Genomic DNA, 13504 nt, shown 5'->3' on the forward strand with positions numbered 1-13504 from the left:
TCAGAATAGTACTCCGTATATAATTGAATGTCCCTGTCTCTTTGTTTCTGATGATACTTTGATATTCAATGTTATTTAAAATGTTTTTTTTAGTGTTATCCGTAAACTGACATGAAGTAATAATTGAGTCAGAGTACATAATAATGAAAAAAAAAAAAACCTTGGCAATGGGGTTGATTTAATATTTTGTTGTTCACGTGTATACGATTGATCAATTTAACGTAGGATTTGAATGATATTTTTGGTCCTTATAATGTGGTAATTGTTTCCTTCAATGTACTTGCGTATTCATATGACATAGATTTGATTTGGAATGTTAAAGTGGATTATGAACTGTGAACGTGTTAATGAAACGTACTCTTTATGTCCCTTTTTATTTGCCCCACTTTTCTTTTTGGTTCGCCACTTGAATTCATCCTATATTGTATATAACTATGAAGTGTCACTACTTTACTCTAGAGTCACTACATTTGGTCCCACTAATGTCACGGAAGAAATAAAAGCAATGTTGTCTAGTGTTAATTGAATGGTTGAAATAAGTAGTTTCTTTGAGGGGCCTATCTCTTTTAATGGTGGGCGGGACGAAAAATGTGTATAAATTAGACAAATGGGTGGTGGCCAGGTGGTCCTAGTTCTAATAGTGTACTGTGAGTTAATGACTAATGTCAAATGTCCCAATTCATTTAGATAATCTGATAAAAGATTGCTAAAATTTTGATCAATCTTTTGGTGTACTGGATATGGGGAAACCTGTTATGAGTATTTCTCTTGTTCTTTTTGTATTAGCTGTTTTCGGTTCATTCGAGTTAATCTGTTGCATCAAGTACAAAACCGGCGCTGGTGTTGTTGATGGTAAATTGAATGTTCATTTGGTTGCACATTCACATGATGATGTTGGGTGGTTAAAGACAGTTGATCAGTACTATGTTGGATCAAATAATAGCATTCAGGTTATAAAGTGATTTTAGTTTTCTTGTTTACTGAGGTCAGAACTCAGAAGGGGTTGTATAGTAGCTTGTTTTGGCTGCTGGAATGTTGCAATACAATTGACATTGTTTTTCACTTTGTAGGGTGCTTGTGTTGAGAATGTTTTGGACTCGGTTGTGGAAGCATTGCGGCGTGATCCTAATCGGAAGTTTGTTTTTGCTGAACAGGTTAGTGTTGTGAACAATTGATTCTGTGGAATACTTAGTTAGTTGTTACTAGTATAATGTTTGTATAGGATGGATAGATTGCTTGAATGTTTGATTTTTGTCATGTTATTCCAATTGCTGTGCAACATTGCAACACACAGTTACAAACTCAGGTTCTGATAGTTTCAGACTCCTGTAGTCCTGAATGAGCTTTTGTAATCTTTTATCTAGTTTAATTTAGAAATTTAATTACATTTTAATATAAGATTAAGCTACCTGCAGAGTATCTGCTCTATGGTTTCGTATGATAAACTAGGCTCGTGATGGGTAATTATTACCTTAAATTTTGGGGTGATAATTGTCCTAGTGATAGTAAAATCTGAAGAAAATTATTCATTTAAGCGCTCAAGATTTCTAGAGATCTGCACTGTTTTTGGAAATTTAGTAACAAACTGGGTAATAGAGAGGAATATAATTAGGTGTAGCTACCTCAGTGTTAAAGCGTGTGCATTGATTGACTGCTGCTGCCTCTTGAATGTTGTTCACATGAATGGAAGTGACTAAGTTTGGTGCCAATATGCTCAATGCTTTTAATTTTATTGACTGAAGTAGAACTTTTACTATAAATTAGAGCAGTCTTTATATGAAGAATCTCTGTTGCATAATAAAAGCACTACATGTTTGTATCAGGCTTTCTTTCAGCGATGGTGGGTGACCCAAGAAAAGGAAATACAAGAGGAAGTGAGAAAGTTGGTGGATGCTGGACAGTTGGAATTCATGTAAGTCAGTAAGTGGCAGCATTGTGGTTTATATTTTGTGATTGTAGTGCTGCAAAAACTATGTGATCAAGGAACATCTCGTTCTGTTATGTAGTAATGGTGGCTGGGTCATGCATGATGAAGCAGCAAGCCATTATGTAGACATGATTGATCAAACCACACTGGGTCATTACGCTATAAAGAAACAGTTTAACTGCATACCCCGTGCTGGATGGCAGATTGACCCTTTTGGACATTCTGCTGTACAGGCTTACCTCCTTGGAGCTGAGGTCTGATATTACTCTGGCTGAATCCTCTTTTTTTCGGCCTATGATATTTCATGATCTTTGTATATGGGATATAATTTACTGTTTGACTATAACTTCGCATGGCACTCAGTGATATATTATATTTATGTAGCTTGGTTTCGACTCAGTGCATTTTGCAAGGATTGATTATCAGGACAGGGCTGTACGCAAAGATCATAAATCTCTAGAAACTTTATGGCGTGGATCAAAGACGTTTGGTAGCTCATCTCAGGTTGACTTGAATTTTTATATCTAAAATTCTACACTATTGTTGCTTTTCTTTTTTTTTTTTTTTTTTTTTTTTTTTTTTTTTTTTTTTTTTGTAAAAAAATAGATTTTTGATTCATTGCATCTATTCTTTTTGCTCACTTGAATCTTCCAGATATTTTCAAATGCATTTCCTGTTCACTATAGTCCGCCAGATTCATTTCATTTTGAAGTGAAAGATGAGCGTTCCTTACCTGTCCAGGTTTTTTTTTTTAACCATAGAGTGATGTAGCATGAAATATTTTTTTCTGTTTATTCTCTTTCCCCTTATTTGTTTCATGATGCAATTGTAGGATAATCCCCATTTATATGATTATAACGTTGCTGAGCGAGTCAATGATTTTGTGAGTGCTTCCATTGCTCAGGTAAAGTGTTTAAAACTTTTTACCTTTTTTGATAATTCTGTTTCTTGAAGAATTTGATTACTGCTAATCAGTCATGTAATAATTAATTATATTGTAGCTGATAACCTGTTACCTTATAGGCCAATGTTACTCAAACAAATCACATTATGTGGACAATGGGCGATGACTTTCAGTATCAGGATGCTGAGACTTGGTTCAAGCAAATGGACAAATTAATCCATTATGTTAACAAGGTAGTTTCCCAATGACTTCTTCTTAACTCCTGTTAATGGAGGTTTCACAAGTCTAAGACCAAATGATTGATACCTATAAATGCTCGCTGGTTGTCCTGGTTCTGTACTCAATCTATCGGAGTTTGTGTTTTCTACAATTTTATGGGTGTTAAGATCTCATTGATGCATATTGTAGGATGGCCGAGTGAATGCTCTCTATTCAACTCCTTCTATCTATGCGGATGCTAAACATGCTGCCAATGAGTCTTGGCCTCTCAAATCTCATGACTATTTCCCGTAAGTGATAGCTGACCTGCTGTAATCTCTATCTCCACCTCAGCCCCTTGGTTTTTTTTTCCCTGTCTGTTTCTATCGTTACCACATTGTTATGCACACACACTGTTCAAATGCTTTGGATCTCAAATTTGTAGTAATATGGACTTTATTCAATGGTGCTATTTCTGATTTTCGTATTTGCTTACAGTTATGCGGATGGTGATCATGCTTACTGGACTGGATATTTCACTAGTCGACCATCCTACAAGCGATATGTTCGGGCTCTCAGTGGATATTATCTGGTAGTGCATTTGATTTTTCTGTCGTATAGACCTTTCTAGATTCAAAATAAAGAGGGTCATCTTCTTACAATTCTCTCTTGAAATAATTAGCTTCGTGAAACCTAATAAATGTGAGCTATTCAACATATAAATTTTCCTTTGTTCCATATTTGTTTTCTGCAGTCTGCATTAGACTTCCTTTATATTGCTTTGACATGCAGCTTTTGGTGATATGTTAAAATGTGCTACCTTTGTGTCTGTAATAGGCAGCACGGCAACTTGAATATCTTTCTGGAAGGAGAACTGCTGGCCCAAACACATATAGTTTAGGGGAAGCCTTAGGAATCGCACAACATCATGATGCAATTACTGGTACTGCTAAGCAACACACTACAGATGACTACATGAAGCGCCTGGCAGCAGGGGTTACTGAGGTGGATAAATATAGATCTTATGATTCTTAACCTTTTATTTTTACTTTTCTGCTAATAAGGAAGCTTTAAGATTGGGCCATCTCATGTTACTTCCTTATGTAACTTCTAATGTATAGTGATTTGTATTTTAGGCAGAAGCTGTTACAAACTCAGCTCTAGATTGCCTACTGGATAAGAAATCAAAAAGTCATTGCAATACATCCACATTTACTTTTGACCAGGTAAAGTTTGATTATAGCAATGTTCTGCTAGGAATTAGCATGAACTCAGGCAAGGAAATCTGTAATGGCTGCAATTCGAGTAAGGTTGAGGATAGTTTGTATTGAATTGATCAAGGCAATCACTCAATACACCTTTCTTTCAAGAGGAAAGGAGCTCTCCCACTAAGCAAATGCTTAACAATATTCTTTTCTTGATGATTATTACAGCAAAGGCTACTCACTTAAATACAATTAGTTTTACCTCACATCCCACTAACAGAAAAGATTCCCCATAACAAACTTTTCTAACAGAACTTGACACCTCAGCCCCTGACTCATCAATTGAATTTGCTGCCCTTGCCCTGCTTCCTCCTTGCATAAGTGACACTACTGCAGGTCTCGGTGCATTCTTTGCATGTTCATACATCATAATATTCAGGATTTCGTGTACTTTATCTTTGGCAACAGGAGGTGTGACTTCATGATTTGGGAGAACTGCTTTTCCTGTTTGTTTTATTTATTTATTTATTTTTTTTATATCAAATTAGTATAAAGAATTGAAATGCCACCAACAAAACCGACTGATTTTTTCATTTTTATCTGACATGCATATGTATTGGTTAAATTTTTGTCCATTCTCCCTTGTATTTCTACCTCTCAACAGTGTCAACTTCTCAACATAAGCTACTGTCCCTCAACTGAGCAAGAGATTCCGAAGGGGAAAAGTTTGGTAATTCGTCATTTATCTCTACTTATTGCTATTAAGTAGCTGCTGGCTAAAAAGAGTTAATTTATTTATGTTTGCTTCAGGTTGTTGTTGCATATAATCCACTTGGATGGAATCGAACTGATGTCATCAGAATCCCAGTGAGCCCCCCTTATTTTCCTCCTGATGTTTTTTATTGATCTGAACATTTTGGGAGAAAATGTTTTGCACTTGTTTAATATGAATCTTCTTAGGGGGATTATCATTTGTTTAAATAGCACAAAGATTTGTAGTTGACATGATCATGATCAATGAAACTGAATGTAGAGGCAGAACAGCTACTTAATAAGATAGATTGTCTATTTAAAAGCCTAACTTAGGGACAACAAGCATCAACATTTCCTGTTTGAGGCTGCAGAACAGGGTAGAATTATATTTGTGCAGCCTCTAAAAAGTTTTTGGCTGATAATCGAGGTGCAATAGTCTTTCTAAAGGACTGTTCTGGGGAAGGGTCAACAAGAAGATGCACTCGGAATGTATTGTTTAAAATATTCCAATGGATGATTGAAATTCATGTGAGCAGCAGTTGGAGAAATTTCTCAACTAGGTTATTTCATGAAGTACTTTATCTCAGCTAATTATGGGAGGACATAATGGGTTTTTTTTAGAAGTTGTAAGCAAGTGGTGGTAATTCTTTTATCCTGATACATTCATTGGCCTGATATTGCTAATGCAAGGCACTACTAGGGAGTAGGGACAATTATGAAGCTTAGTAAATTATTTGATACAAACTTGCTTGAACTGCACATTGGTATTAAAAAAATGACTTTGCTTTTAATGAATTGTAAATGTATCTTTTTGCCAGGTTGATAATGCTAATCTTGTTGTCCAAGATTCCTTGGGCAGTGTGATTGAATCCCAGTATCTTGATATGGATAATGTGACCATAAACTTGAGGAACTTATATACCAAGGCCTACCTAGGAAGATCATCAAAAAAGGTCCCCAAGTTCTGGCTTGCTTTTGGAGTCTCTTTGCCACCGTTGGGTTGGAATACATATTTCATTACGGAGAAAAAAGGAAAGGGTAAACATCTTTTTGTTTTTCTAAAATTTTGGAGCAGTTTCTTAGCTCACAGTATTTGTGTTTTTTGTTTTTTTTTTTTTTTTTTTATAATCATCTCTTTTTGTTTTGTATGCATCTTAGGACGGATCAATAGAAGCAGTGTAACTTTTGTGGACAGAATAAAGGACCAGATAGTTGATATTGGTCCAGGAAATGTGAAGATGTCATTTTCTTCATCTGGTCAACTACTAAAGATGTCCAATTCTGAAAGTGGGGTGAGACATCAGAAATTTAAACTTTAGCTATCATGATTTCCTGACTATGGAGGCTTTTAAGTATAGGGAGTTTTGAGTTTAGCTATCATGAACTGAAAGTCAATCTAATTACTACTCAGTAATAGTTACTAAAATTTATCATTCTATCATAACTTTACACATTTAAAAGAAATGTCACCGTTATAATCAAGCCTGCCTAATATCTCATGAAAATTAACATATTTTTTGGGCTTGTTAACCATTCATGGTGGCGCCTAAAACTGGAAATGAAGTCCAAACTTTATGAAGGTTCATCAAATAAATTCTGTTTCTGGGCATCACCACATCAGCATTTGCTTAGTTTCTTTCATCTACATTTTAGTTCAAACCATCAGTAATAAGTAATTGTGGAATTTGTCTTATTTTTTCCAGGTTGATGTACCATTACAACAAAGCTTTCTTTATTATACAAGTATGGGTGGCGAGGATGGTCAGGTATGCATCTCATTATTGAATTAAGTGATTAGAACTACTGAATTAACTGATAGGTACAATGTTTAATTCTTATTGGCAGGCATCTGGTGCATATATTTTCCGACCTTCTGGTGATCCAACTGTCATCCACAATAAAGTATGCTCATTTCTTTTGTCAGTATCTTATAAGCCTGAATGGAGCAACAAGCCTACATAGTTGATTCAGTTTTAACTTTGCTGAGAATTTTTCACTCTTCTCTTTTCTTTGGCATCCACAAAGTTATTGATTGGAATCAATATAAGAGGGAAGGGCACATTAGGTAGTAATGTTATAATTCAGTTATTGACTTATTGGTGGCTTGAAGAATAAGATAGTTACTTTAAGGAAAAGCTCTATAAATAGAGCATATTAGAGAGAGGGAATTCATGTTGAATATTGATGAGAGTTTTCTGTTACTTTTGTTTTTGCTAATGGGAGATAGCAAGCCTCTCAAATGCCTGTAACTATCCTATTTTATTGCTGATTTCCAGATACAATGTCAGGTTGAGCATTGTCTTCTTTCCTTAGTTTACCTATTTAAAAATCAGTCCAAAGCTCTGCTGATTCTTTGCAGCTAGAATTTGAGCAATATTTGTGTTTTTTATCGAGAATGTTTTGATGTAAGGGTGTGTTCTATTCACTTGATTTTCATTTATCTGAATTTGTTTGAACTTATTTAAACATAACTTATCTGAACTTATTAGATCTTTTTAGAACTTATTTTGTAAATTGAACTTGGATAGCCCTTATTTACCCTTACTAGGATTTATTTATCCCAAACTTCTCTTATTTGAACTCATTAACCTCATTTGAACTTATTTTTCATGAAATGAGTGGAAATAAGGTTAACAAAACACGGCCTAAAGTATTTACTTCATTATGTTTCCAAATTCCAATATACTGGGGGAGACAAAAGCTTTGCGTATGTGCATGTAGAAAGATCCCTATTGTTACTATCTGGATATAGTGTCAGTTCTGATTTCTGAAGATGGGAGTAATGCCGAGGTAGCTCTGGAGTTTGATGTGGCATATTGTTTGTAGTATTATGTGTACTTCTATGTTATTTGTTGTCAAGTTTTACTTGTTTCAGCAAGCAAGGCTATAACCCTGTTGTAAAAGAAGAATTCATTCACAGTTGGAATATTTTAAAATCCTCTTAGTAAGAAATGTACTATGCATGTGTTGGTAAGATATAGGGCTGTCTAAATTTGTTTATTTACTCCTGGTGATTAGACTTTGGATGATTGATTAAGAGCTATATGCCTGACTTATTTCTATCCTTTTTTTTTTCTTTTTCTTATAGGAGCGTATGGTAGTTGTTCGTGGAGTACTTGTGGATGAAATTCACCAACAGTTTGACTCGTGGATTTACCAGGTTTTGATCTCATACAATGTCTGATTGAGAGGAAATAGTGATGATGTGCAATAAACAGTACATTTGGTTTTTAAAATTCTTTCTTGAGAATACTATTGGATCATGCATGCTCTATGAATCCTGCATGATGAAAGATCTCCTTTTGTAGAAAGGATGTTGACCCTTTACAAACAGAATATCAATTGGGGTAGTTTGGTATGATATATTGCTCCTCTTCCAGTTAAAAATCTGATTTCAATTTTATGTCTCTCCTAGGTGACTCGACTATATAGGGACAAGGAACATGCTGAGGTTGAATTTACGGTAATCTCTTCCTCTTTGCCTCTCTCTGTGACCTTTTTATGGATCATAGTAATAAACAGTTTATTTGGGAACTTGGAATGAGGAAAACTCAGCAGAACTCTACAAACTAGAGAAACTGTAAGTCAGTAGAAATACAATATGTGGAAATTCTCTAGTTTTGTACGCTTATTCAGTTCTCTATATTTTCTTTTCTTCAAAACTAATAATAAAACCGTGTAAAACTAAAGAAATGTATTATGAAAGACAGTTTAGGCCTTTGAGCGATACATTTCCATTTTTTTTCCTCTCATTTATAAGCCAATTAATGACGTACTATGTAGTTTCTTACTATTCGATAGTTTTCACATCAACAACAAATAAAAAAACAATTGAAAAGTAGAAATATCTATAATTTTTGTAAATATTACTTTTCCATGAATTACACTACTATCATTACCTTACATTCCAGTAACTTGTGCTGATGCAATTCATATACTTTGTAATCCAAATGAAACTGCTTTACATGTCTGTAAATGTGATTTCTGACAAGCTTTTGGTTGAAGATTGGCCCCATCCCCGTTGACTTCATTGGCAAAGAGGTGATCACACGGATGGAAACAAAATTGGCCACCAATAAAGAGTTCTACACTGACTCCAATGGAAGGGATTTTCTGAAACGGGCAAGTCCTTTTCTATTTGTTGCCTTTTATATCCATGACCTTATTCCTCCTTAGAGTGGAACCCCTTAACTAGTTATCTCATTTTAATTTTCTGTTTTCCATACCTGGTGGCAGTATTGTCCTCAAATCTTTCTCCTTGAAAGCTACAGTTACTGTTAGGTAGCCTTCATATGTTCTTCAAATCTTGGGTCTCAAATCTCAAGCAGCAGAGTGAACTGCAATAATTGTCCTTGTGGCAGCAATTATCTAATGTGATTTTCATTTTCTTACCTGTGATAAGCTATCCTTTGTGCTATAATGATTCAACAGTTTTTGTTGCATAATTCTGCAGATTCGGAATTATAGGGAGGACTGGAAACTTTCAGTGAATGAACCTGTGGCTGGAAACTATTATCCGGTAAAATACTTTCTTTTTTAATTCCAATTGAAGAACCACTTTTCTAATTTTTGACATATTTACCTGTAATTTTATTTTTAACTAGAAAATGTAAGTTGTGATTGTTCATTGTTTGAGTGCTTTGATGATCATGGTCTTTATTAAGACATGCTTAGGCTATCTCATGTTTCAGAGAAATGTCAGTGGATTTACAAGATGTTCTGTGGATGACTTAGACAGTTATAAATGAAGAAGATACTGCAGAGAATGAATTTATGGCAATTCAGTATATTAGATGGGGTGTTAATTATTCACTCCTCTGTATACCTAGACTTTTACTTCATGCAAAACAAATCAGAAGTAAACCCCGATTCTGCTTATACTGTTCCATGATAGGGTTCAAATTTACAGATGAAGATGAATAAGATAAATGCTTGTGCTGCTTATCTATTTTTCTCTGGGAAGGCAAGCATACCGCCATAGCCATACTAATATAAGTAATATTAGGTTGATTGTAGGCCTCTAATTTCAGTTACTGCTGAGAGACTTGTAAACTGGAGCTATGATATTATCCTATTTTGCATTCATCTACTTGATTAATATTGATCAAGTTTACTTCATGCTTATTTTGCTTCATGTGTTTTCAGATTAATCTTGGGATATATGCTAATGACAGCAGCTACGAGTTCTCAGTTTTGGTGGATCGTGCTACTGGAGGAGCCAGCATTAAAGATGGTCAAATTGAACTAATGCTCCATAGGTTTGGCATCTTTTGACTCGTATTTTTTTTTCTTAACTGAAGTTGATATAATCACGTAGGTAAAACCTCATGCAGTATGAGGCTTTGCCCCTTCTTTATTATGGCTTCTCTGTTTTTGTGAATTAAGGCGTCTACTAGCTGATGATTCTAGAGGAGTAGGGGAGCCCCTTAATGAAGAAGTTTGTGTCGAAGACTCATGCAGTGGACTTACAGTATGATGCTTTGCAATAACATTTGTTTTCTCATTCCGTTATGTTTACAAGATTGCAATATGTCTTTCAGTGTCTTGTGCCCCTGTCTTCTCCTTGTGCTAACGCACATGTTTTACATTAATTTAAACTGTCTGTTTACTCTATTACGGAACAAAAACATCTAATCATGCCTGAACTGAACTGATCTGAAATGAAACTGAACATAATTTGAAATAGACCCGATATAACCCTGTGGTAACCCATTTCAAATCTGTTGAATTATTTAGGTCATATATCTGAGTTGTGAGACAACTAGGTGTATGATATATCAAGTTACTTAACTCTAGCTGAGAGACACTACATCTCAAGGTTTGAGATATCATGGCATGCAGAAAAGATGATTTCTCCTGCTGTCCTGCATAACCTGTGTTTACTTCTCAAAGCTCTAATGGGGAAGATGAGGGGTGAAGTGATTCATCTAATCAATTTGTTATTAATATATTATGTTTTCAATTGATGTATTAAAATTGCTGATTGTTTCATGTATTTACCATGTGTATGTGTATACAACTCATTGCATCAGTAGTGGAATGCATCATTAAGCTTGTCATTCTTGGCTAGATTCGCGGACACTATTATGTGAACATCCACAAGTTAGGAGCTGGTGCTCAGTGGCGCAGAACCGCTGGTCAAGAAGTCTACTCTCCTTTACTTTTGGCTTTCACACATGAGGTATGGCCTGAATATTACTCTGTAGTAGATAACTAAAGCAAGTTGCTATCTACATGATTTTAACATGGTCTATCACCACGTACAGAACTCAGACAGTTGGAAGGCTTCTCGATCAACAAAGGCAACCTCAATGGATTCAAACTACAGCTTACCTCTTAATGTTGCCTTGATAACTCTTCAGGTACTTGTTAATTCATTATGATTCTGGCTAAGCAACATCTTGTTTTGAAAATGATTCTCAAAAGCAGCTCCTAGGGTCTCTAAGGAAGTATGTGTATTTTCAAGCTTGCCTTTCAAGACTTGTCTAACTGATGAATGCTCAACTTTGCAGGAATTGGAAGATAAATATGTACTACTCCGCTTAGCACATCTCTATGAGGTAAAACCTCTGTTTGCCTTTGCCCTTAAATCTTCATTACCTTTCATTTGAATCAGACCGAGTTTTTTTTTTTTTTTTTTTGTTAGCTCTCTGCCTTGCTGCCATCTCCTATAATATCTCTGAACATAAGTATCTCAAGTTTGCATACTGAGGTCTGCCAGTGTGGCCCTTATCTAAAGAGATGGGCAGACACTTACAGCAACGATAACGCACACAAAAAATTTGAGAATATTAGATACACTCCTGAGGGTAGGGAAACTTTGACATCTACATTCGACCTATTGCAAAAGTTATAAATTTCTCTTGCACCAGAGATCATAAACCGGCTAGAAATATGGTGCACAACTGCAAATCAATATTGTTTTTGGACTTTCCCTTTGAAGCAGCAGTTATCTATTAAATCCCATTGAACTGAATATTTCTGTATGTCCAACCATTAAATCGATTCATTAAACGCAGAAAAGGGCATCCTCAAAATAGAATTAGAGTTAATATAGAGTTTCCGGGCTAGTCTGACATGATTCCCTAGCTTGGATACAGAACAACTTGGTATATTATCTACCATATAAGGAAAACCACTAATTGAAAGTTGCACTTGGTGCAGAAACATCTTACAGAGTTTTAGAGGCGCTGATAATCTAATATATTGTGTCCTTGTGTGCTACATCATATATGTGTCTATAAGAGCTTACTGTTCTTATGCCATTAATATATTTTGTCTTTCCATTTTCATCATTTATGGTTCTACTATGCTTAGGCTGGTGAAGATGCTGAATACTCAAGAATGGCCATCGTTGAACTCAGAAAAATGTTCACTGGAAAACAGGTTTGATTCACTAGCTACTTAAGTTCTGCAATATTTCAAAGACCGTATGGACTTCATAGTCTAGGATAACAATTATCTTTTTTTCCTTCCTTATCGTCGACCTTAGTAACTCTTAGCGACTTGCATTCTGCTGCACACAAAATGTTTTCAGATAAAAGAGGTAAAAGAGATGAGCTTATCAGCAAACCAGGAGAAGTCAGAGATGAAAAGGCTAAAATGGAGAGTTGAAGGAGAAGACTCGAGTAACGTGGGAGCACAAGAGCACATCCCTCTTAGAGGAAGTCCTGTTGATGGTTCCACCCTTGTGGTAGAGCTTGGTCCTATGGAAATCCGTACTTTTTTGTTGAAGTTCTAAATCATAAGTTGCTTATTTCAAAGTTACTAGGCTTAAAATTATGAGCTATAAGAAATGTATTTAAGTGTGAACACCAAGAAATTACTAGTATAAATGTACAACTTCGTACTTGTATGTTTTATTAAACAAAAATTCATGTAAGCACCGACCATGGTTTATACAATTACTCGGAAATTGAAAAATATAGTTTTAAATTGCTTAGGACATGTGGTTGGTCTTTCCAAAGATGAAGTTTTTATCAATATCAAGACTCAAAGAAGAAAAAAAAAATATAGGAATATCTCCCTCCAATTCTCATTGTCTATTTAGTCAATTGAAAATAAAGTTAATCTTTTAATTAAGAAAATTTGATTCTAATAATTCCACTTTTGGCCGGTTCACTATTAATAATTCCACCTTTGGATTATTATCTAATAATCCCACTTTTATAGGACATTTGCTTCTACTGGTCCTTTGTGACCGGTAACCTGTACAATGGGTTAACTTTTACAAAAAAAAAAAAAAATTAAGTGACACGTGTCAATTAGTGATTGGTAAAAAAAAAACTAAATTTTTTTTTTTAAAAAAAAAAAGAAAGAAAAAGAACCCCAAGCATCCCAACCACCACGCCACCCCACCTTCCATCAGCCAACCCTCCAACAGCCCCACCTCCCCAACCCTACAACCGAAAACCGCCCCTCGGCCCTCCCCACTCCCCACCCAGCGGAAACCGCCTCCCCTTCCCCTAAAACCACACCGATTCCGCCCCTCTTCTCTTAAAAATACGGGAACACGTT

The 13504-nt window shown here is 35.4% G+C and overlaps 1 protein-coding gene across 3 annotated transcripts; it reads left to right on the forward strand.

The window, feature by feature from the left end:
- Nucleotides 1-610: 610 nt before the first annotated feature.
- On the forward strand, nucleotides 611-12934 carry LOC110694719 (alpha-mannosidase-like). Of its 3 annotated transcripts, none has more exons than XM_021871895.1 (29): nucleotides 617-950; nucleotides 1071-1154; nucleotides 1824-1912; nucleotides 2007-2181; nucleotides 2312-2431; nucleotides 2582-2668; nucleotides 2760-2831; nucleotides 2951-3064; nucleotides 3240-3340; nucleotides 3528-3621; nucleotides 3867-4034; nucleotides 4166-4255; nucleotides 4899-4964; nucleotides 5045-5101; nucleotides 5806-6025; nucleotides 6146-6279; nucleotides 6691-6753; nucleotides 6833-6889; nucleotides 8076-8147; nucleotides 8403-8450; nucleotides 8993-9109; nucleotides 9441-9506; nucleotides 10133-10245; nucleotides 10373-10457; nucleotides 11058-11168; nucleotides 11254-11349; nucleotides 11500-11547; nucleotides 12305-12373; nucleotides 12525-12934. In XM_021871895.1, the coding sequence occupies exons 1-29, from the start codon at nucleotides 741-743 to the stop codon at nucleotides 12726-12728; spliced, it is 3030 nt and encodes a 1009-aa protein (XP_021727587.1). In that variant the 5' UTR covers nucleotides 617-740; the 3' UTR covers nucleotides 12729-12934. The 3 variants fall into 3 exon arrangements, 2 of the variants coding, with proteins under 2 accessions (XP_021727587.1, XP_021727588.1); XM_021871896.1 differs by having other exon boundaries at nucleotides 921-950; nucleotides 1824-1920; XR_002505930.1 differs by lacking the exons at nucleotides 10373-10457; nucleotides 11500-11547; nucleotides 12305-12373; nucleotides 12525-12934 and having other exon boundaries at nucleotides 611-950.
- The last annotated feature ends 570 nt before the right edge of the window (nucleotides 12935-13504 follow it).

The sequence above is a fragment of the Chenopodium quinoa genome, unplaced genomic scaffold (assembly GCF_001683475.1).
Source record: "Chenopodium quinoa cultivar QQ74 unplaced genomic scaffold, ASM168347v1, whole genome shotgun sequence".
Lineage (NCBI taxonomy): Eukaryota > Viridiplantae > Streptophyta > Magnoliopsida > Caryophyllales > Amaranthaceae > Chenopodium > Chenopodium quinoa.